This window comes from Bombus impatiens, unplaced genomic scaffold, assembly GCF_000188095.3.
Source record: "Bombus impatiens unplaced genomic scaffold, BIMP_2.2 scf_0008, whole genome shotgun sequence".
Classification (NCBI taxonomy): Eukaryota; Metazoa; Arthropoda; class Insecta; order Hymenoptera; family Apidae; genus Bombus; species Bombus impatiens.
The window spans coordinates 143,067-170,737 of NT_176427.1; the positions used below are offsets into that span (position 1 = coordinate 143,067).

General features: G+C 26.9%; 1 protein-coding gene across 1 annotated transcript; it reads left to right on the forward strand.

The window, feature by feature from the left end:
- On the forward strand, positions 1 to 27,621 carry LOC100742284 (S-adenosylmethionine decarboxylase proenzyme). Its single transcript, XM_003484357.4, has 6 exons — positions 1 to 321; positions 5,684 to 5,770; positions 25,810 to 25,936; positions 26,502 to 26,604; positions 26,725 to 27,008; positions 27,087 to 27,621. The coding sequence occupies exons 1-6, from the start codon at positions 191 to 193 to the stop codon at positions 27,387 to 27,389; spliced, it is 1,035 nt and encodes a 344-aa protein (XP_003484405.1). The 5' UTR covers positions 1 to 190; the 3' UTR covers positions 27,390 to 27,621.
- Positions 27,622 to 27,671: the final 50 nt, after the last annotated feature.

Genomic DNA, 27,671 nt, shown 5'->3' on the forward strand with positions numbered 1-27,671 from the left:
CAAACGAGAGTGAGAGAGATAGAAACCACCGCCAATATGATTACTCGATCACTTGTTCTCAGTAGTAAAGCAAAGTTCGGTGAGACTGTTCGTTTATCATACATTTGGAGCGAAACACAAACTCAAGAAGGAAATTTTGTTTGTTTTCACATATATCGTAGTTGTGAATAAAATTTTGTGCCTCCAAAGGATGGCAGCCACCAAAAACGACAGCACCGATAGTGTGCAATTTTTCGAAGGAGTGGAGAAACTCCTTGAGATTTGGTTCACAAGCAGCAGCAGCATAAACAGAAAGCAGGGCGATCTTAGGCAGATTCCTCAGTGAGTTGAAACATGTTATCTCTCTCATATTTAATCAACTGTTTCCTCTAGTCGTAGTAATCTTTTAAATTTAATCATATAATTTTATGTAAAATTTCATCGTAACTTATTATATTCCACGTAATATCAATTTTGTATAATACGGTTTAATAAAAATATTCAAATTTTTAGTTATATTCGAACGTCAATTTATTTACGAAAGCGTAATGCCATTCGAGGTATTATAAATATTAAAAATTGATCAATGACATATAATTTTATTTGAAATAAATGTTTTGATAAAACAAAACCGGCCTGGCAACCATGACCATATCGCCGGTACTTTGTGATATAGTGTTCTGGTCATAATCGTTAGTACGCTTAACCTAACACTCATTTGAGAATTAGTTTCTCACGTGTGTTAATATTTTGGACAGGAAAATAGAAAACTATTAATTTATAACATTTCTTCTTTTACTTTCTTTGACTTTGATTAAATTGTTGAATATCGCAGTCGGTGTTTGACTTAAAAAAAATGATTTTGTTGGAGAAATATTCGGCGCACTACATTGAATACATTGAATTTTACAGTAGTATATATATGTCGTGTTTTTTGGCGAAGATCGATGCGCCCACCTTCTCTTCTCGTTCCAGTAATACCGACCGCTTAAAGCGAGGCTACGAGACTCTGATGTGTATATACATCGCTTTATCTCCTTATTTTAAATTGAATATAAATAGACATAAGCACCGATGCGATTTTCCTTTTTTCTGGTACTTTACTAGCATTTAGAGTAAATCATTGGTTGAAAAAAACGCTAATTTGAAGGTGTCAATTTTTACATTGACCATAAACATTTCCTTAACTTTTTAAATCGAATATAAATTAATGTAACACATAATGACATAAGCTTTTTTCAACATTAATGCAGAATATACAAATCATGTACAACAATTAGTATAGGTAGATAACCGAAAATTGTGGTACTACCATATTATTACAGAAAATAATACATTTGTAATACATGTCTATTGTCTTAGAATATATTGCATGATAGTGATTTATTTAATTAAATAATTTAGTGAACATGCGATGATAGGCTTGATGGGGTGGTATCTACTGGTTGATCAATTTTTAACAGGAAATAAATGCAACTTACATGAAGAAGTATGATAATTAGAATATTATTCTTAATAGTAATTGTATTATTTTTTACTTTTTATTTTTTACTTTGTTAACATTTTATTAGTACTTTTGAGAAACGCACGTTATATAGTTATTTACAATACATTTGTATAATTTATGTAACATTTGTATATAAATATATTTTCATTTAATTGAGAATCAAACTATGTCAAATAAATATTATCAAAATATTTCAAATTTTCAATTTAATAAACCGTGTATAAGAAGAAATAGACAGAAATTGCAGGAATATGAAATGTTATTATCAATTTCGAAACTTATGCAATAATTGCATTTTTGTATTACTTAACGTGTAAATTATAAAAAATTTCATATTGTATGTATAAATTCTATTAAATAATTGATAAATGTTTTATAACATAAAATATAATAGTTATCCTTTTATTGATAATCGTGAATATAAATATAATACTCACATTCATTACGCACGTTTTGTATATAGTTATTCTATATCTACATGAGAAGAGTTTACAGCTATGCACAGACAGTGTGAGACAGACCCGCAAGGCTGCCTCACCTCATATGTAGCTACCTCGCTCGAGTTACCTCGTGCTGTACCGTAGACGTAGAACATAGAGTGCGTAACGCAGGGTGAATAGCAGTTACGTTTTAGACAAAGTCGTTTCAACACCCGTTCAAACGAAGGAACTGTGAGGCACCTTTGATCTCACCAAAAAACCAACCATCGTTTGCTTGTTCCGAGGCAGCCTCGCCGTAAGATACATTTCGGTACGAGGCAGGTACTTAAACGCCTCGCACTGTATGTACATAGCTTAAGAGACTTATATTTTGTATTCAATGAGAAGCTACTATGAAAGCTTTTAACAGAAAAATATCTCAAGTTAATTATTATCATTTTGTAAAAAAATAGTATAAAAAATTTGTGAAACAGTTTATACATGAAAAAAGAAATGAATGTTGCAAAAAAAAGAGTAAAACGCTCTAGCGTAAGTAGCACATACAAGCGCAGTAGCGTAATACAAAGTGAATGTTATTTAATTTATATAATTTATATATAAATAATATATAAAATATATATTATTTTACGAGGAAATGAAAGTGGAAAGAGTATTTGTTAGGACGTTACAGCAACACTCGGCAGCATTATAATTTGCTCAGAGAGAAAATAAAACTAATTATTTATAACTTTAACTTTATGTTGTTATAAAAGTTTAAATATTAATATAATCTAAATTTCCAAATAAATTTTGATCGAAATAATAAATTAAAAAGAAACTAATATTTTATTGGTAAATTGTGTAGTAAAAACTTCAATGTTTGTTTATTTTATATTCGATGAACTCGTACTTGCTGTTATATCTACAAATTAGAAAATTAAACATTTATCTATTTTTTGTATTTCGAAATGTTTGAAAAGCATGAAAGTATCAGATTTTGAAGTTCTGTGTAATAAATTTTATGTTTGTAGAAATATATCGCCATTATTGACGTTATATTCTTTTAAATTATTTTTCTACTTATTTTTTCTAGTGTTGTTTTCTAGTTTATCTTTTCCCAATACATGTATTTGTCCGATAATCTGTATTAATTCTGCAAGTACAATAATGTAATTATTATTATTATAACTATTATTGTTATTTTTATTATTTAATTATTAATTTTAATTTCTAATATTTGTATCTACGTTAGCAAACATTGCTTCTTGACGACTACTGTATTTATTAATATCACATTAATTTTCGACGTGCTTTACTACATGATTTTACACTTATATGAAATACTAAAGGATTTCGTTATACACGTTATATATTTATCTCTTGTAGTAATGCATAAGAACACAAGGCAGTAGAACAACTATAAATTTTTATAATTAGACGAACTAAACGTGTTGGCAAGCACAAACGGAAAATATGCAGAAGCGTATATTACAGTACAGTATATGCAGAGCGTTTTACTCTTTGTTCCTTGTTTTGCATACGAAATCTTTCATTTCGTACTTACAAATTGTTACAAAGAATATTACAGTTTTAATTTCCTCAAATTTGCTGTAAATAAAGTAAATTATGGAAAGCTTTTTACTTCGTCAGGAAGACAATTAATTTCTCAAAATTATCTCTTTATTTGTTTCATCTTAACATTTTAATATTCAAACGTTTCTATTATCGCCACATTTCACACAACAACATTCATAAATATGTATATTGAAACATATTAAGTAAATAAAATAAGATTAAGAGGGAGATATATGTCTTTGAAAACAGGAACAGATTTAAGAAAACAAATATAAGTAAATTTGAAGTTAAACGAATAGTCATATATAGAAATATACCTTGCTTCCACATTCAGTAAAATGCAACATCATCAACATTCAGTTACTTCAATTACTTTACTTTACATTTTGTAACAAAATAAAAATCTGTAACATCTGTAACATTTTATAACGGATTAAATAAATAGTTTATTTTAAATATTATCCAAGCTCCATGCTATTCATATTCGCTTGTTAAATGCAATGTTTGATATCATTTTTCACTTTGATTTAATAATAAAACGTTTATCTCAAATATACACATGTATGGATATACAAAAATCCAAAACTATACGTTGTACTGTAATACAGTTAATTTACTCATATTATAATTTAATGACATAGAATGATTAGAAATCATATTTGTCCAGAGGCATTTTATGCATTGCATATTAAGTTAAATATTCTGACGTAATTAATAAACTAAATGCAAATATTACGTAAATATAGATACAAGTAAAAAATTGTTTCGAATAAATTGAAATGTCTAGAGATAATTAAGAGATTCATAGAAATATTGGATTTTTTGGGCAACCGAAATAAGTGTAAAATATCAAAAGATAGAATTCAGGGTCAAGGAGAAAACTATTTTATTATATCTCAATACCTGTATAGCACATGTATTTTAATAGTATTTATCATTTGAATGCTAGTTGTGTAAAATGTGACGGTAATAGAAACATTTGAATATTAAAATATTTTGAGTGAAATGAAACGAATAAAGAAATAATTATTTCAAGAAATTCATGCCCTCTCTATTATTTAGCCCCGTTCAGTTTGAAATTAGCCAAGTTCAAGTATACTTGACAAATTTCCAAACTCGATTTTCTCGAAACAAAATATCATGTTAAAAAATTTTATTCTATACTTTCGACCATGAAGTGGAAGCACTATTGAGTGTTATCCACGCGCATACGATACCCACATTATCATATTATACATATCATAATTTGTTGGTTGGCTCAATAGAGTTAGTTGTAAGTGTAATATATATATTAAAAAAATTTTTTCGACTTATGTTTTCACGTAGAATCACCCTATTGCCGATTGTATCACGATTGTTGAGACACATTGTATATTGTATTGACGTATTATATCAAATATCATTATGGGAAAATTATACAATTTTTCATGTTCTTAGAATTCCGTCTAAGAATTTCTTCTAACAATTTTCTCTAACTATTATTAATCTCGTATACGAATTAAATTTCCATCGATTCGCACAGCTATCCTTATCTTCTCACGTATGTAAATATCATCATTATAATTTCTGCATCGTTTATATTCGAATTGTAAATGAACTGATATTATTACCAGATTCTTACCGTTATGACTATTTCATGCATGTTATAAAAATTATAACTGGTTATAGTAATACCGCACTTTACCTTTTCTTTTTGTATTGCTAATCCGTGAATGACAAAATTGTTAATTGATTCTCTATGATAAAATGTTAATTAAGTAATATGCTAGCTTACTCCGTAAAATAATTCAGATATATATATTTTTATTCTCTATTTAACACCAAAATGTGAAATTGATTATTTTTCTGAATACGAGATTTACCTTGTACGTATTTTGTATTTGTATTTATTGCATCATCCGTATATTATACAATGTTTTTCGCATATACCTTTTGGAGCATATATAGTTGAAATTAATGGATTAACTATATAAATGTTCACAAGAAGCAGTCGATTGAATATTGAATAATCATGAATAATTATTAATAATATTGAATTATTGTTTAAGAATGATACTCAACTCCTTATGAATATACATTTCTTTACGTATTACTCTTTAAAATAACTAACACGACAGATAATAAAAGGAAATACTTAATAAACGATATTTAAGATTCATTTCCATATAAATTTATATTGATCAAAGATAAAATTTTATTTCAGATGGAAGTGGCAATCGTTACTAAAAATCGTTCGTTGTGAAATTATCAGCATTTGTCGCACCGAGCATGTGGATGCTTATGTTCTCAGGTAAACTATATATAAACACTTCATATCTTTCTTACATGTTTAGTTTAAAAATTTACACTTACGCACTCTTAAAATATTGTATATCGCTACATGTGGGTTATTAGTAGATTTTGGATTTTTACGCATTTATACAAAATTTTTAAGTGCAAGAATGAGCAGAATGTACGCAATAAGCATAAACATATAAAATAGCCAAAATATTATACACGTTATAATATTTAATAAATAAAACGATTGTCTATATCCAAGTTTCAATTTTTTAATCGTGCGCATAAAAATATGAATTTATATAAATATCCGTATTCTACTTATTAGTAATTTATAACAGTTGAATCAGTTAATCATATGAATCAGATATAATCACAGTGTTTTATTTTACTCTTCGATGACAAATATCTGCAAGAATGTGGAAGATGCGAAAAAATATTTTAGACAAAGGTTGTAGCATATCAAGGTAAACAGATGATGCTGATATTGACTTCGTGATAATCTTGAGGAGTCCTATGAAGGTTAACTTCAAATTTTTAAACAGAATCTTATATAAATAGAAAGATAAACTTTATTTATAGTCCCACTGACTAAGAAATGGAACTTCGTTTTACTAAATTTTCTCGTCACTCATCTTTCTATTTAAATTAATGTCATTCTTGTAAATATTACAAACTTATTTCTATATGCATTGCTGCATAAAATTATCCAAACACTTTTCTATTTTTCATAAAATATAACGTAATGAAAAACTGCGAGATAAAAAGACCTCTGACTAATTCTATTCTTTATGATCGTGTATAAAAACATTGATTTTTAAAAACTAATGTTGTAAGAAAATTGGTGTTCATAATAACGTTGTAAAATTGTTTTATTGTTTAAGAAGCTCTTTATGTAAGCTATATAAATCGAATAGAAAAAGTTCTAAACAGGATTTAACATCTTTTATTTCAAATAAAAATGATGAATAAGTAAATCAAATAATTACTCCAAATAAAATAATTTGAAAATAAAGTTGTTTGCAAATAAATTCCAAAACTGCAGATGAATAAATCCATAAATTTCAGACATATCATTTCCAAATTATTTATTTGCCAAATATTTGATCATTACAAATAATGATAAAATAAAGGAAAGCAAATAATTGTTTTTCGTGTATAAGAAATATATTTATTGATATGACACATTCATCTTAGAAACGACGGAATACTGAATTATTTCATCAACCAGCGCGAAAATAAAAGATACGAAAAGGAATATACTTAGACTTATACATAAAAATTTTGCATAATACTAGACTAGAATATTCACTGTTTTATTATAGATAGAGAATACTCCTAACTTCCAACAATATTCCAAACAAAAGAATACAGGGAAAGAAACAACATAGATCGATATTTAATTTTGTTTAAATTATATTGTAAGAAATTAACATATTTTTTGATATAATCTGAATAAAGAATTTGACGCAATCTAACGGGCATTTCATATGTTACAATCCAATATATAGCAGAAAGAAATCGATATCGAAATTAATTTGAATACTGATATTTGAAACCGATAGTACGTCGAAGGGTAAGTCTTGTATTTAATTTAGTACTATTATGAATTGATTAAGATGTCCGAATATTTAAGGGCGATAGTATCATTTATTATTTATTTATTTGTTATATATATGTAGTTCTTACCTGTTGGCTTAGGACTTCTAGCTTTTATTTACATTTTTTCTTATTTTCTATGTTTACCTTTCTTCATTCATTTTTCTCTACCTATACTTTCATTCATACTATATACTTTACGTCTATAAATTACGTATTTTAGATTTTCACTGGTTACATGTGGAGACATTACATGACATTTATTTATATATGATTTTTGAGTTTAACATTTGTCTTGCTCCTGCGTTTTTGAAAAACTTTCTGCGTTTTACAGTAGCTATATGAAATTGAGGTATACAACGTACTTTTCATTTTTTACAGTTTAATGCGTCATATATATATATATTGAATTGATGATATATATATATATATATATATATATATATATATATCTCACATAACGCCTATCATATTATTTAAATTCTTTCACTCTCTCTTTCCGCCATACTTCCTATTTAATTTCTTCCCGGAGTTTAATATTGCTTTTGTTTCTCTTTCTTCTTATTGCCCTTAACCCCTTTGTTTTTCCCTCTCTTTCCTTGCTTTCTCTCTCCCTGCCTCCCTCCCTCCCTCATCCTTTTTTTATCTTCCTTAGTGTCTCTATTTCCTCGAACCTGTCCCATTGCCCCTAATACCATTTCCACGTCTTCTTCCATAAAGCCTGATTCGGACACGATCAGTACAGTAAGGAAGTAGCAGGTAAAGTCGAATTTACACTGTTCGCTTTAGAGGATCACTGTGGATGAAACGAGGCTGAATTGCAATCATCCGTTGTGATCTTTTCCAAAGTAAACAGTGTAAATTGCTACGTGCCTACTGTACTGGAGCGTATCTGAACTAGTCTTAAGAGCAATAATGAAATTACATTGTAGAATATATATTCATTAAATTCTAATCTCACGGACTAGAAATTGTTTTAAAAGAAATCGGACTTGGTTTACAAAAATATCTTGAATATCCATATCCTCATCCATCATTCATATGTATTCCTTTGCACAGTACGTCATTAAAGAGTCTACTTTTGTACTTACATAACATAATCTCTAATGTAAATCTTTTTCAATTACCTCCCATCTTGCAAAATTTCTTCCACATCTAAATTCATTCTTTCCATGGCTACACAATGTTCAACTAAATGTTTTATCGATCCTATCGCGGTTTCTCATATTACACATCTTATCTTCGCAGAAACGGTGATATATACAATATACATGCATATTTCCGTTGTCTTTTGTTTTACTTTTCGGTCTACTTTCCCTCAACCATTTCCTTATCTTGTCACATGGTTTATACCTTTCAATATCTTACCTAGACTATACCAAATAGGAACTTACATTTTTAATGCGTCGCTTTTGTCAACGAGACAAAATTTTTTAAATATTAGTTTCGAAAGACTACTGTCATTCTAGATTTGTTGAAATATTTGCAGGTCTACTATATTGTTTATTTTCAAGGTTAATATCGTCAAAAGATTTAGATAAGATTTAGATTTAGAAAATCATGAGTAGTATGACCAATATCATATGTTGCTGTGACCACAGAATGATTAATTGATTGTAAATTTAAATTCATAAAAGGAAGTGATTCGAATTTCGTATGTATCCAGTGTACTGTGTGAGACAAAGAATTCATGAAACAAGAAAGCATTCGCAATTTGACATCTTGTTTGACTTAAATTAATAGACAAACAATATTTAACTATCAATGAATATAAAGTCTTATAGTCAATATAATGTCTTCATATACCCTAGAATAGGGTCATTTTATATTTTATATTTAGTAAGTGTGAAGTAACAATTTAATAACTTTTGTAGCAAAATTGTACAAAAATATTTGAACAGATCAAAAGAAATAATTGTGTTTATACAGCCTTTTTATTTAAAACTACAGTTGATATTTTCTGGAAATCGTGTTCTGTTTTTAATTATAAATTAATTTTTAGCTTACTTCGCTTAAAATAAACTATATTTACTACTCTTATGTAGCTCTTATATAAGTCCTATACATATATTATACATACGTTGCTCCTACATAATTACTCGTGTGTGCATTGAGTATACTTCTACCGTTGCGATAAAATTTTATTTTAATAAAAATAGCCTTGTTATAGAGTATATGAAAACTTTCGTGACTGACTGTATGTACATTGTAAATATTGGTTGATAAAATCTAAAGGAGTTATCTTAAACATTCAAGCAGACATTTTTCCATATGAGGATTATAGAACATAATAAGTAGAGTAAAGACATAATTGAAAAAACAGGAAAGTTCAAAGATCTAAATCTTTTAAAAGTAGCTAACAAGACGAAATATTGTAAAAGTTAAAAGTACAATTTTTAAAAGAAATGATATTTTAATATCATGATAAGCAATATTTTGAAAATTTTAAAGAAGATGAAAGAACGCATGTTCAGCCCCCCAAACGAAATAAAAAAACAATTTTAAAATAACATTGATATTGAAAGTGTACTGAATTTTAAAATTGTTTCTTTATAAAAAATAGAACATGTGATTTAATACGTTCTTTTCTTTTAATCTTTGTGTGTTCAGTCTAATATTAGACGAGTCGTTGCATTGTGTTGAATGCAGAAACGTCCATATATAATATATGTATGTGTACATACATACAACATGCATATATTAACAGCTTGCAGCGTGAGTTGTCTGAACACAAACCATTATATTGAGAATTAACTCAGTCATGTTTTTATAATTTGTAATATTTAAATCTTAATCAATCACAAAAAGGTTGTATTATCTCAGTTTAAAGTAAAACTTCTATAAACCATTCCTTATATATCATAATACATATGATACTTTTTCCATTAGTTCTATTACCGAACCAGTTGTATTTTATTAACTTTGGAAAATATCTTGAAAGCTCAGAAAATAATAATAATATATTATTATTATTAATTTGTTATTAGCACAAGGTGGCACAAAGGTCATTTATCCGTTTAAAGGTTGTATAACTTCCTTTTTATTGTATATATGTAAATTTTTGTTTCAGATTTATAAAGTTTGTTTTTTGAAAATTTATAATGGAAATGTTCACAGTGGAACAACGAGCAAAAATAATTGGATTTTATTTTCAAATTCAGTGTTCCATTGTTCTAACGTTATTCTAATGGGAGATGAGCCCCATTTTCAGCTCAATGGGTATGTTAAACAGAACACCAGGTTTTCGGATACCGAAAAGTGAAAACCCAAGAGCTATTCATCAACGTAGGTTGTATTCTATAAAGATTACTGTTTAGTGTAATGCCACGAAGAGTAATCAATCCCTATTTTCTAATTACTTTTTATTCGTTGCTCCATTGTGAATTCTTCCATTGCAAATTTCCGAAAGGCTTTAAAAACCTGAAACAAAAGTTTAGAAAAAAAGTAAAAAAAGTTATGCGACTTCTCGTTACAATTCCATGTGGCACGATTTCTTAAAACATTAAAAATTTGTTTTGTTTATTGAAATAGAGGCAAAATTGAAATATAACAATTTCAAGGATGACAACAAAATTAAATCAATCCATAGATATAAGTATCATGTAAGAACCTTTTTAAACAATTGTATATCAGGTAATGCGAATGTCGGCAACCTGTGAGCTTTGAAAGTTTCTATCTCAGGGATGGTTCGCGTAAAGGCCAAAAGTAAATGATGTTTTCAAAACGTTTTAGTATTCGTTATAAACATATGGAATAGAGAATATCGATTTCCGATGGAAAAATTCAAAGTTTCTTCAAGGTCATAGGAAAATCGAATAAATGTGAGTTGCTTCTAGTGATATTTTACAATTGCTATCTGAAACATTTTTGCGTATTCTCCATATCTTTTAAGGAAATTTGGAGTAATTAAAATGTTAAAATATACAGGAATTAAAGCGTTAAAAATAACTACAGGAGTGCTTAATAATAGTCAGTAATGAGAGATAATAGGAATAGAAAATAAGAAAAATCTTTGCACCGAGATAAGGTCGTAACAGGCAGAAGTCGATAAGCGACTATTTTATCATACTAAACTACTTTATTATCATTATTATCATTATTATTATTACTATTATAATTATTATTGTTATTGTTGTTGGAATTACTATTATAAGTGATAATAGAAGTGTTTAATTTACGTTTTTAACACATTTAAAACTGGAATCCAAAATTTATTTTTTTAGAATAAAATCTGAAACTTAGTGAGCTTACAGTACTCATTTAGAGGGGTAAAAAAATGATTAATCAATATTATATTTGTGAGTAATTTAAATAGATGTAAAATAGCACGTTAAATAGAAGTAAATAAGTCAATTTAGAGATATGTATTTACATATACTGATTAAAGAGATCCAGGAGAATATATCATACTACAGCTAAAGATTATCACTAATATCAACGAAGGTATACAATTTTATTTCTGATTCTTTTTAAATAAATGCTTAGTTGATGTTTTCCTTGCATTCGAACATAACACTTCTAAAGTTACGTTTTTGACTTTCAAGTATTTAAATTATGAATTGACGTGCCATATCTACATATTATTATCTACATATTTGAAAGTGATTGTCCAAAAAGTGTCTTTCTTTTACAGACATGCCTTTTACAACAATGCATCTTTATACATGAAACCTAATTTGTCGAACGTTGTGATGTTTATTTTGATAGAACAAAATGGGTCATACGTAATTCGATAAAATAATATAAAATGGAAAATATTGTGCATCCATTATTTCCTCATAAAACGAAAGAAACTTTTCGGACAACCTAATATTTCTAAATATTGTTGCCTTGTTCTATTTATTTATGTAATTCAATTACATTGTTCATTTTGGACGAGTAAATCGTGCTTATAAACTATTTTTATAGAAAGGTACAAAATTACATGTTAAACTAAAAACATTAATCTTGCAGTAAAAACAATTCTTGATTAAATATTTTTTTATTCTTCTTGATGAATATGGTATAAGGCCATAAAGTAATAGATTTTTTACTTTTAAATATCCTGTATATTAAGTTTTTATTGAAGAAACAAAGCTCCTAATCATATATCTGTACTTTTAATTTTAAATAAAGTGTACTAAGCGCATATTAAAATATAGCAAATGTAAAATTTAATCGTTAGAATGAAAGGGAGAGAAAAGAAATAAAATATTGGAGAACAAAGGAAAGCGGAAGCAATGTTTATCATCAAACATATTTTGCAAGCAATGAGATAAATTGTAAACTCTTATTAACTTTCTTGCTTGAGATGATAAGACCTTTAAAATAGCATGCGAATTCTTTCAAGATTATCAAGCTGTAGTTTTGGAATGCACGTAGAGTACAAAATATAAAATCTCCGTACAATGAAATGAAAAGAACAAATTTTATGATACTTATCAATTATAATATTATAATATAGAATTAGTGAAATACTGTGTACGCAGTAGTTCTAAACAAGAAATACGTAAAATATAATAATAATAATTATTATTAGTATTTGTTTATTGTAGTGAGACTTAAAGCATAGTATAATCTATGTTATAGATATGCATATTTAATATAATTTTGAAAAATATTAACAATATGATAAGTATATAAAGTACAAAATAATAAAATATAGTATATAAAAGTATAATATATCATATAATAGTTTATAACACCTTTTCTTTTTTCGAAATAAATGTGAATTTAAATAGTTTCAAAAGTATCTTTATCGATTTGATCAATATCTACGTTTCTTTTTTCTTAAATGTGTTAATTATTAATTATCTCTGTATTTGCTTGGATATATAAACAAATTATTCTTTAATCTTCGTAGATTATGCATACCGTTTGTTGAAAGTACGATTAAGAAATCGTTTCTACACATTTAAACTATATCGCCTCAACGAAAAGTCAATTATCCAGCAAAATATTTAACAATAAATAAGATAATAATTTTTATTAGTTCCTATATCAATTAGAAGATTTGTTTTATCAAGAAATCGCTAGAGAAATCGAAACACTGTTGTGATATTACGTGTCAATGATTATATCGAAATCGAAACGCGCGCGAAGGTGTGGAACATAAAATCTATCAACTAATAAATAATAGTATAAAGTTTTGTACTGAACAAGAAAAAATAAACGAAATATCTATTTTTGATAGAGGAATATAAATTTCCAAAGCTGTAAAATCTCAAATATTTTAATTACTGCGCGGAAGCTTTGCTAAATAACAAATAACTCGCAAACCAAAAATAGTATGAAAATATCGTTATGTAATTCCGTCTCTTTAGTAACATTTGGCACAAGTAATAGGTTCATTTATTGCTTGAAAGGTGAAGTTCAGCCTTCGTGGAGATAAAATTTAAATTCCCAAATTTAGATTCAAGTATTTACAAAGTCTTATTTTTATGTGTCTAAATTGCCCGAATGTTTTTAATTATAATCGAAATATTTTCCTCCAATTTGTATGACTTTCTGTCAAGTTTCGGATTCCGTCAAAAAAAGATAACTGGGTCATTTTCGTATTTCTGCAACATTTCGAAAGTGTCCGGTTAAAAAGTGCTATATCGACTTGAATAAGTGTTGATTCATCTGTCCAATCTGGAAAGTACGCCGCGCGCGCAAGAATTTTCCAACCCAAGTTAAGGATTCGAATTACACGCAGCCTAGCGTTATTGTCATTATACTCACTGTTGTTTTGTGAAATTATTGTCACCAATCGATCATGGAGTTGGCATTTCAGGCAGATCAATAAGAACCAAACAATTGCACAAAAAGGCGGGAAATGGTATTGCTGAAAAGTAATCATATATTAACGTTTGAAAAACAGACTAAAATTTTTGCATGTATTTAATACACACTAGCATTTTAAAGCAATCAATAAAAATATCTATCTTCGTAAAAACCTTTTCAAGCAATAGGCAGATCGAACAAAACAATTGAGAAGTTAACTCATTATGTACTAAGTAGTGAAATAACGCGTAAATGTTATATAAACATTATAATAAAACATACATAAATTAACTTACATATTGTTTTATTAAGTTATCAAAAAATGTGTTAGAAGAATAAAACCTATACACAGGCCCATTGCAGAAACCAGGGACACAAAGAAAGTATCATAGTACCTACTAGAAGTACTATAATTTTCTCCAAACTTTATGAAATTATTGCGAAGATCTCTTCTTTTTTAAATTATATGTTGAGTCAAGGAAAAGATGTAATTTATATTATTAAGCATTTAACAAAACAGCTATAAAAGAAAGAAACACTTTATAAAATCAGAGAAACCAATGAAAATTAGACTAGGAAAGAATAAATAGCTTTTTTTCATTTATCTTTTTTTTTCAGCAACAGAAATATTAACCCTAAGATCCTAGAATTTCTATACTTATCTATTTGTATTTTATACTTATTACTTATTATATATTTGTTAATCTTATTTTGATCTAAATCAACAGAAAGATTTTTAATGTTTCAAGCAAATGTTTAGCATAAAATTAAAACAAAAAATCATATATACCAATAGCAGTTTTTTCATATTTTGCTCAAACTTGAGATGCTCTAAGATAACAGAAAAATATGATTGGATTGGTAATGACGAAAAGAACACGGTGGAGTTAAATAAATCCTTGGAATTCTATTTCATAATAATACTATAAAAAACAGAATCCAATAATGTAAAGTAAGCGGGAAAGGAAATTCTTCTCGCTCGTTTTAACAAAGAAAAAGATTTAATAGATATATGTATATGTATAGCAAAGAGCTGAAATGAAAAATCATATATATCGATGACGATTATTTCGCTTTTCCTTCAGATTTAAGAAATTTTCATTTTAATTAAGATTTAATGTCGCATCAACAATGAGGTTATATTAGCGACACTATATTAACGATAAAAATATAATTGGGTCAAAATGAAAATGAATCAAAGAATGTAATAGGATTAAATATGTAGTGAATTTCATAGTAAAATATGTTCTTGAAAAGGAAATATATGAAATAAAGTATTTGGTTATTAATAAATTAATTATTGATAACATTGTTAAGTCGAGGAAAATCATCGAGTAAACGAATATTATCACAGTTTTCAATGCTGATTCTTTAAACATATCATTTTTAAATTACAACTTTTTAGAGACAAAATTGTTCATGACAAAAAATTTGTTTCATGTTTTCTTATTTTTTATTTACGTCTTTTTACATTTCGGTATAACAATATTTTTAATACAATTTTACTTTTAATATCTTATGAATTATTACTTCGTTATTTCGTTAATATATCAACTGCTTTATTAATATTTAATATTTTATTTATAATTTATAATTTTATTTATATTATTTATAATTTTAAACATTAATTGATGCAAAATAATCGAAATTATATAACTATTTCTATTCTTTTATGTTAATTTGGGAAGATATTACACATATTTTTATTTATTTTGAATACTGATAAAAATCATTCATCTTGGAATAAGATAAATACTAAAAATAGGTAATTATTAGAATATCTTGAGTACTGTTATTTTATTTGTTTGTATTATATTAGTGATGAATATGCATTGCTGTTTGGAATATCTAATCTAATCTAATCTAATCATTCCTCATAGTTAATTACATATACCAGATGTATCTTAATCTAGCTCCTATGGAGATGCACTTTAAATTATCAGTTTCATTTTTTCATGTAAATATTAATAGGATTGTATTTGCATAAATACGATATTGAAAGTGTTTTTGATTAATATTTCTTCAATATTTATTTTAATATTACTCAAATTATATATTATTTAAAATATATTTCATTTACTATTCATTTATTTCTACTTTTCGGTCCAATAGCTTTGAAAAAGAAACTTGGTTGGTTTAGTTTACAGAAAACTGAAACTAAATCAAAACTAAAACAAAATATATTTCATATCAATGTGATTATTTCACATAGCAAGTATACATATTTGTTAGCGTGTTCTATAGATAAACTTAAGTTTTAGTTAGGATCTCATTGTTAAAATATAAACAAATTTTATTTAGCCTTATGTAGTTTATTTTTAACTTGTTTAAATATGTTTATTTTTCATTCATAAATATTTTAAAACAGTATTTAATAGTACTTAATATTTAGGAGGGAAAATGCAAAAAGTAATCATAAATTAATTATTAATATAATATCAACGACTATTTTATATTTCCCATTATTTCCTCGAATGTTACATAATAAAAAAAAATAATATATATGCTCACATAATATATGATAGTACTATGTAAGATCAATTGAAAGTTGTTCATCTATGTTGGAAGCGGTGATAAAATTTTGGCCACATTTTTAATTTAGTTCTAAAACGCATTCTAAAATTATGTACGAATTTCATTTATGTTCAGTTGTCTTGCTTGTAAGTTGGTTAATTTTATTTAAAGCAATGATTAATAACAATGAAAAATTTTCAAAAATTTTCTGGTGTATCCTGATTTGTATACAGGGTCATTGATAACTGGTGGTACAAGCAGAAAGGGGGTGATACTACGCGAAAAAAGAAGTCGAAAATATAGAATAACAATGTTTTAGCCATTACATATGCGTTAATCACGTATTCTTTGGGTACTCAAAAGAACAATAGCAGCATAATTGCATACAATGTGTTTTTCCAATATCTTGACTTGAACTTTTGATTTTAGCTTCACATATATTTATTATTTCTCTGGTCGTTATTAAGTTTGCAAATTTTGATAATGGAATTGAGCTCGTACAAGATCTTAAGAACTACATACATTATATTAAATTTAATCGTATGGCGATTCACTGTAATTCTCCTTAAAAGGCAACATAAAATATTTATTTATACTTAATACAACTTGATACAATATGATAGCAGATTTTTTAGCTTCGCAAATTCTTCGATCAATTCATCAGTGATATTACGAACGAAGAACATATAAATTATATCATTGGATTAAATGGAATTGTACTTGAACTTGTAGTTTGATCATTTAGTTCTCTTTCTTAGTCATCAATATCTTTTCTGCGATCCATCCTATTACTATGTATTGCTATCTACAAGTTCTATACACTTTTACTTACATACGTGTAATTGCATGTGTATGTAGTGAGCACGTGTATCTAATGCGTGCATGCATGATATACAATATACGTACGTATATGTAAAGACTATTACGATTTTATACAACACGCTATGTTTTAGCTTACATAACACATATTACTTTTGCTATCACCTTTTATTTCTCATATATTTTTTATACGTTTTTCTTTTTAGCAATAATATTGATGTTAACAATAATATTGAGTCTGTCTGGCATTAAACCAAAAATATCATTAGATTCAATAAATATGTAATTATTAATTGTTTTGGACCAACATAAATATAATTTTAATGCTGTTAGAGTTAGTAGAAAAAATGCAAATGTTAAACATAAAGTAGCTATTGCCGGAATACGTGACACCACCGTTTGCATGGAGAAGCTAGCGAGACACGTCTCTATCGTTAAGCTATGTGCAGATAGTGCGAGGCAAACCCGCGAGGCTGCCTCGTTCCGAGACGTGTCTCAGGGCGAACCAACAATTGTCGACTTTTTGGCGAGATCAAAGGTATCCTGCAGGCACAATTGTGCTAATTGAATTAAACCATAATTTAATTGCGTAATTTAATCACATTGTACTTCAGTTACATAATAATTCAATTACGTTGTAATCCCTATTGCTAATTACTGTAATCATGAGTGTAATTGAAGTATGATGTAATTCAAATACAATTTAACTGAATTACAGCTGAAAACTTTAAAAAGATGAAATAAATGTTTATGTATATTCATCACGGATAATAATGTTTTTCTGTTTGAAACCCTTACGTGGCTTCTTCCTTCCTCTTATTATCTTTTAAGTTTGATTAGCTCTTAATTCATAATTTTGATTCAATTACATTGTACTTTGTAATTGTATTTCAATTGCAATTAAGAGTTGCATAAATTGGTAATTTGATTGTAAATCTGCACAATTCTGCTCACAGCTCTTTACTCGCTTCGTTTGGATGCGTATTGAACGACTTTGTCGAAAGCGTAACTGCTCTTTCTGCCTCACTTGCTTGCCTCGCATACTATATCTACATGACAGCACGAGGAAACTCGAGCGTGGTGAAACAGCCTCGCGAGTCTGCCTCGCATTGTTTGTGCATAGCTTTAGACTTTAGACTATGAGTGATGCCATGTCCATGAAATTAGTGGCTACCGATAATATTGATGATTAATTATGATTAGATTGCGGATTCTTATGTAAATTCATATTTTTATGAATATAATTATTTCATTTTATGAATAGAAAATGAATAAAAAAGGTAGAATCTCAATAGAGAATTTTGATATTTCTTCATATCATGCGAAAGAATTCATTACGTTTAAATTAAATTTGTAAAATTTTTTATTTTTTAATGATATACATATCTTATTTGGCCAGGTGTTATTTTGAAATAGCTATGTATCAGTTTATAAGCAAATGATATTTCTTTGAACTATTATTATTTATTATATAATTTTAATATTTTTTATCAAAATTAATGAAATAATTTTTTATTTTGTCTAATATTCCGTATTTGAATAAATGTTCCCTGAAGTAATATTCTGACTCTATTATAGTAATATTGTCATCTACGTCAGAAATACTGATTTCTTTATAATCTGAGATATGCATTATTCAAGGATAATTGAAATTAAAATAGGAGCAAATGATTTAAAATTCAAATTATTTATTAATCTTATTTGAGAGGTAATAATAAAATAATTATCTTATTTAAAATTGTACTGTATTGTATTCGTTTATTATATTGAGGCTTATGCCCACTAAAGTACCCTTTTTTTGTATGTGCTCGTCTCTTACATTTTCTCTCTATTCCCTAGAACTAAATCTGACATCCCTATTTATGTAACTATGATATTTATAATAACTATAATATTATTTTCTATGTACGTGTCAATCTTTGGTGTTTCCGTCCTGTTTGTTCTTCTTTGATTTCTCTATTCATTCATGCATAAAGTCACTTCAGATTCAACTTCATTCTTTCCTTTATGAAGTTTGCCACTTCCTATAATTGTTTTTCGTTTGTTGTTGCTACTATTTCTGTCCATTCCTTATTTCTTAGTATCTTAATTCAAATAAAAAATTATTTTAAAATAATTTAGTTGATCTTAACACAAAATAAACTTGCTTTCCTTGTGCTGTTTCTAAAATAAAAGTAAGGAAGTACTTAAACTAATTTAAATTATTATTTTTTTATCTTTATTTGAAATAACATTTGCCCAAGCCTGAGTACTAGGTAAGCACGGTATATACGATGTCTACACAATTTTATTTTTCAAATTTACATCTGATAATCGTTTATCAAATTCGCCAGATGGACAAATGAACAACTTCATATATAAAAATACATCATTAGTAAATTTACTTAATATATATGCTTATTATGAATGAACATTTTTTTAATTCTTGTATTGTCTACGATAATCTTATCATTGACACAAGCAGGTGAAGTTTTTAATGGACATATATATTTTGATTAATAACTAAAGATTATCATTTGTAATATTTCTTTCGATAAAATTTCTATTGTTCATTATTACATTTTCAATTTACATATTTGGCAAGATTTGATTAAATACACATCTTTTGTTCAAGTATTAAATATATGTATACACCATTTTAACCAGTAAAAGTTGGCAATTTTTTACTATTGATAGTAATTGATAAACTATTCCCTTTCTTTTTATTTCAGATTTTAGGTCACATGCACCTTTTAAACATATAAACAACCACTATGTACTAGCGAATTATAAGTTTATTACTTCTGATGGTTTGAGATAGCTTTAGTCAATCTTTAATGCAATTGCTGGTTACATTGATGAGTTGTTGTTATTATTGATTTGATTTCTTGTTCTCCTTCATTATTATTTGTATTTATTATAGTGAGGCTTAAAGCCTACAATCTTTGCTAATTGCACTATTAATTGCTAATTGCCAATTTACTACAATTTTGGTTGCTTTTTAACTTATTGCAAATATTATAACTTTATGTAATTTCATGTAATTTTTTTTTTATAAATAGTGATATATGTATTGCTATCTAATAAAACACATATGACTATCAAAGAATGTAAATTTAGTGGCTTTAAAGAAATTGTATGAACAATTATAAGGGAGCATTAAATGCATGCCGTGTGCTTAAAATGTTCATCAGATGTCATTTAATGTCAAAGATACAAATTTCATCAATCCACAAAGTCCAGGAGTTTGAATCAATATGCATAATATTCGGAAACGTACACGTTTATTTATTATATATAGCAGCATTTGCAAAATTTAGTAAAATTAAAGAAAATTCTATAAAACGATTCAAAATATTTTCCTTTTATTATATATTAAAACTTTGTGGTGCTTATAATTCGCTATAGTCATGCTTCGACATTTTAAAGATCTTCTCATACTTGTTTTTTCCATCGCAGTTTTTCCGCGTTGCACAATATGACAGGCATGTGAACGTGTACACATCGCCATGTATGTAAGTGTGAGTGAATGAGCGAGTATACGTACGTATATATATATGTGAAAAAGAGATAAACTAGATTTGATTCTCAAATGAAATTTAATATCAAACGATTTACTTTACGAGAGAGTAATGTAACCCGTAAGCACAAAGATTATTATATTTCTATAACATATATACATATTGTAAACATCTATTGGATGAGTTTTTATTCTTTTTTCTCTTTTGTTTAATTTTGAATATTTTGCAATAAGATTTTGTTTCATGATGCATTGCAAGAATTGTTTAAATTTATTCACGAAATAAATTTGAATAATGATATACATAAATAATACTTAATAAACTAGAATAATGATAATACTGACACATATAATTTAATGCCAACTTTTTCTAGAAAATTATGGAACTTTTTATTCTTTTTAGAAAATTTTTTAGGTTTATACACAAAATAAATATATGTACATATGCAAGAGTGACCATTTATTCGGAAATTATAATTACTACTTATATATTAGTGTACTACATAACTAGTGTACTACTTGTAGCTGTAATTATTTATTGAGCTAGATGGTTTACTAATAGCAATTGCGGCTGATTTCCGAGAACTTGAGATCTAAACATTAAAATGAGTCCTCCATTCACGAGCGGACTGTTGTAGAGTTTACTGCATTATGAGTCTGGATTAACTAATTGACATTGCGTTATATAATCATTTAAATTATGAATACTTTTAAATTATACTCCCATAGAAAAATAATGAAATGCCATTCTTTTATATAATCTTTATCAAATTTGATTATTGCTTTATTGTTATAATTACTTCATTATTGCAATATTATTACTACAATTACCTTATTATTACACTAATCCTTTGTAATCTTAAATGATCAAGATCAAGAATAATTTTTGTCTTATAACAAAAGAGGAACAAAATATCTTTCAGAAGATTACTAATTTCAGATTTAATAGAAAAGTAAGGATTTCTCTAGGGCGAAGTTTAGAAACTGCAAAGAATTTAGAGAAAATGGAACTTGCGAGAAATAATGCGACATTTAGGGAGAGATCAATACTTTATTCATTTATATTTCTATGTCATCGTACTTGAATCAGTATCACAGTTATCTTGTCTGTGGTCACTGTACTTTAACGTTTTATCTTGACTTTTTTCACGTTTCATTTCGACTAATAATGTGATTCGTGCATCTTTATTTACTCAGAAAATCTAGGGTCAATGTCTATACGAAATACCAATGATAACCCGCAAATAATATATGTATAGTAAATTCTAGAAGAAATCGTGATATTTGTATAGTCAAGTGGAAGTTATGAACGCGTCCGTAGTAAGAATACGATTTGATCAAATATTATCAACTAGCATAAAATAGATTTATTCTAAATCACAAATAATATATGACAAAATCTGCAATCACTTAGTTGCCAATCCAATATATAGTTTCGCACTTTTTAATTTCCTATAAATGCATAATAATTTGCGACCTATATATATATTATAATACTATAATATAATACATACATATAATATAATACATATATATATATATATATATATAGATATAGATTTTGTCATTACCGCCTAATGACAAAATCCGCAATCAATAGTTGCCAACCCAATAGAATGCACATAATATAAAAAAATATGTAAAATATCCAAAGTATAATGCTTTCTATAATATCTAGGAGGTAAAATAACTTTCTACTGAGATTCTACTTTCTTAATTATATTCGCAAATAAGAATAACTAGATTCATATTAAATAGTCAGATAAGAGTTAAACAATAAGAGTTAAATAAGTATAATTAGATAGATAGGCAATAGTTGAGTTAATACTACAGTTAAATAGTCTGGTAAGAAGAATGTGCACATATATGTATCTGAAGGATGCAACGTTCAGAATGCAAAGCAAATAAGAATAACAATTGTACACCGAGTTCCTTTTCATAGCCAGGAGGCTGAAAAGATAAATTATTATTATTATCGTTGTTGTTGTTGTTATTGTTGTTATAATATGCATTATTATACATACGTGTATACGTATATTTTGATTTCAGAGTCAGACTTTTATTAAGTCACATTTTTCATGCTTTAAAGGAGAGCAAACGAAAATTGCAAAAGCATACATATGAACTTAATATCATTATTATACTATTGTATGATCTTAATACACTCTAACTCTGGGTTTCACATATACCTCATGTTTGAAATATATTATAATATATTTGATTAATTATCGTTACAGTTGTTTTCTAAGTATTTTACGGAAGGTACATAAGCATATTTTGTCTTACTTTATTTTCATCTAATACCATCTAGATCTGAAACTAAAAATAATATTACAGTGGAAGCCAAGTAAATGTCTTTTAATAACCTCCATTCTTTGATAACTTTTAATTCATTATGTATGCCAAAAATGCTGTTCAAAAACAAATCAAGAATACAATTTCTGTAAAATCCTTCGAATTCCTTCGGTTATATCGTTTAATGTTAATTTTAAGCGAAATTTCTCTTCTCTTCATTCCTGTTTTGTATCCTCAGTGTTTAGCTTTGAAATCTTATTCAATTTAAAGGAAAGTAATAAACTTGTAATAAATTTTAAGCTTAGCTAAGCACGTGTATTTTGTCGTCATTACTCCTCTGAAATATCGATTAGCGATGATGTCATACAAAAAGGCGTAATAAAATAAATTTTGTAGTTGAATTCGAAATGTTGCTCTAAGTCCTAAGCAAATGTTCATAATCGCTAAATAATAAATATTTAAACAGTTATGTAATAATATCTAAAATTAGTTTATTCTAGTAACATTAATTAAAGCTTTCCTTCGCAGACTAAAATAAACTGAGGAATGAATAAATAAAAACATATTAGAATATTCTATAATATTAGTAAATTCATATTTAAATGACTATCTTTTTGATTTAAAAAATTATATGTATAGGATGCCATATTTTAGTTTCCTTAGATAAGTATTTCGAAAATTATGGAAGATACTGAAATATGTTTTAGCCAAAAATTGTAAGAATCAAGGAGGGTAGATCATGGTGACATTTATTTGACCTTGAAATAACCTTGAAAAATTCTGCTAAAATAACAAACTGTTAACATAATCTTTCTCTCTTGATATCCTCTAACTTTTGTCTGAAGCATTTGCCTAAGTCTTAATGCAATATTCTAAATATTTGTTTGTGTATACATATACAATATATATATATATATTATTAATATTTTAAAAGTATTTTGATCATTTTTAATTAAAGTAAAGATATTTTACAACATATTCCTATTATACAGGGTGGTTAGTAACTGGTGGTACAAGCGGAAAGGGGGTGATTCTATGCGAAAAAAGAAGTCGAAAATATAGAATAAAAATTTAAACAAAAATTTTTTTTCTTTTTTTTAATTTTTCCATCGAGACAACGATCTACAGCGAGATCCGTTATAACGAGACGTGGTAAAGTGTACGCGTACCGAGCGAAAATTCAAAGTCGATTTTCTCGAAAACAAAGCCTTAAACGAAAAATTTTTATTCTATATTTTCGACTTCTTTTTTCGCATAGAATCACCCCCTTTCCGCTTGTACCACCAGTTACTAACCACCCTGTATAATAGGAATATGTTGTAAAATATCTTTACTTTAATTAAAAATGATCAAAATACTTTTAAAATATTAATAATATATATATATATATTGTATATGTATACACAAACAAATATTTAGAATATTGCATTAAGACTTAGGCAAATGCTTCAGACAAAAGTTAGAGGATATCAAGAGAGAAAGATTATGTTAACAGTTTGTTATTTTAGCAGAATTTTTCAAGGTTATTTCAAGGTCAAATAAATGTCACCATGATCTACCCTCCTTGATTCTTACAATTTTTGGCTAAAACATATTTCAGTATCTTCCATAATTTTCGAAATACTTATCTAAGGAAACTAAAATATGGCATCCTATACATATAATTTTTTAAATCAAAAAGATAGTCATTTAAATATGAATTTACTAATATTATAGAATATTCTAATATGTTTTTATTTATTCATTCCTCAGTTTATTTTAGTCTGCGAAGGAAAGCTTTAATTAATGTTACTAGAATAAACTAATTTTAGATATTATTACATAACTGTTTAAATATTTATTATTTAGCGATTATGAACATTTGCTTAGGACTTAGAGCAACATTTCGAATTCAACTACAAAATTTATTTTATTACGCCTTTTTGTATGACATCATCGCTAATCGATATTTCAGAGGAGTAATGACGACAAAATATTTCCTTCCTATTATATGATAATGATTTAAGTTATAATATGAGCCATTCAAAAACTAAATTAGTTAACTCCATATTTAAAAAGTATAGAAATGTGATAATGTTACAGTACTATTCTTTAAATTTACCTTAGATTTTACTATTATTTATGTTATCTTGCCATGAATGAAATTGTAGAAGTAAATCATTTATTTCTTAAGATTGAATGTTAATTGCATACTTGTTTAATAGAATTAAGAAATTAATAAACGGTAGAGTTAATCGGTTTGGTTTCTGACAGGCTCATATATGAAATTACAATTCTTAGGAAATGTACATTTACCTTGTATTCAATGTTACATTTTGAGCATAATTATATAAATCAACTTCAAATAATTACATGAATTTAGCAATAGATTATTATAACACCACTTAAAATGTAACAATTAAATACCATTATTTGTATTTTATTTTATAAGAAAAGATTGAAATATAAATAATATTAGCATATAAATAAAAATATATTTGATATAATTTTAATATAAAGAATAAATTTTGCAAATAAAATTGATAATAAATCATATCCAGAATTAAATACAAAATATTATAAGTATTAATTTTATTTTACAGTGAAAGCAGCATGTTCCTATCAAAGCGTAGACTTATCCTTAAAACATGTGGCACAACTACCCCTCTTCAATGTTTGGAGCCCCTTTTGGAACTTGTAAAAGAGTATACTGGCTTTGAAGAAGTAGAGGTATGAAACTTCTTCAATATTTTTCATTATTAATTAATTTTGTTACTAATACACAAATTAGAAAATTTTATAATTTCTTAAGTATAGCTTATTAATTAAACTTAAAATATATGTAAAACATTACTTTTATAAAAGAAAATATAAAAAATTGTCTATTTTACTGATATATATGCATTATACTGCAAGAGTAATGTATTATAAACTATTATAATTTTTGTTTATAATCATTACCATTTAAGGCAAACTAATTGAAGTTGAAAGTACTTGGCTATATAACTTGACCTAGTGCATGGATAAATGATGTGTCTATATATAGGAAACCTCTAGTATACAGGATACATCTCTACCTCTTGGTTTATTGATCTCTCCTACTCACGATATAGCACATGACAATACATTTGTCCAAAATTATTTTTAATTTAATGCTTCTTGTCTTTATATCGTCTGTAAATATATATTCCAATTAGTTTTATTTTATTACTATGTATGATCAAGTTATTTATATTTAAAAAAAAACAGAAAATATTGAAATGTGGGTTATATAAAATTGTAATTATTGTTTCAGAATGTATTTTACTCAAGAAAAAATTACAAGAAGCCAGAGTTACAAATATCCCCACATCAAGCATTTGAAGAAGAAGTTGCTTTGCTTGATACATTCTTCCCTGGTAACAATACGTTTTATGTTTATGCATTTAAATTTTGTAATATTGTATAAAATGAATGTTATAATTATGATGAAGAAAAGGTTTCAAGGAAAATGTAATTTGCTATAATTTTTTTTCTAGCTGGGGAAGCTTATTGTTTAGGCTCTGTAGATTCAGATTGTTGGTATTTATACACTTTGAATAAAGAGAAGTCTGTAGATGAGCCCATAGAACCAGATCAAACTTTAGAGATCCTAATGACTCATTTAGATCCAGAAGTAATGTCTCTTTTCACTAGAGATGTATGCTCCTCTGCAGACGAAGCAACTCAAAAATCAGGAATTGACAAACTTATTCCAAACATGATTATAGATGATTTTTTGTTTGAACCTTGTGGATATTCAATGAATGGAGTATCTAGAAATGTAAGTATACTTGCTGGAAAGTAAAAAATTGACATTATATAAAGAATACATATAGAAGTAATTATATGTATTTTACAGGGAAATTACATGACTATTCATATTACACCAGAGCCAGAGTTTTCATATGTTTCATTTGAGAGTAACATTCCAGAAGCATCATATGAGGAAATAATACGACGTGTTCTAAACACTTTCAAACCAAAAAAATTTGTTGTGACCATCTTTGCTAACAAAGAATCAATCGCTGCTACTTGTCCACGTGATTTAGAGCAAACTGATTATCTGAAAGGTTCTGGTGATTGGCTACGTACAGATGTGCAATATTGCCGCTTCAAGAATTATGATTTGACCTGTGCATTCTATTCAAGATTCCCAAGCTGAGGGTTCATGGACGCTTCATTTGGACCTAACCAACTAGGAACTAATGAAGCGCTTATTAATAATTCTATCCGTTTTCAAACTTCCTTTTCTTTTTCCAATTCCATAAATGAGGCAAACAAACATAATCAGTCTATAAAACATATATTAAAATCTGAAAATATTTACAAAGAACATGATCTTGTATCTACTCAATATATAAAACATAATAATGAAACAAATCTTAACGAGTGCACTATACAAAATTCTATAATTACCCAAGAAAAAATTATTACAACACCCACA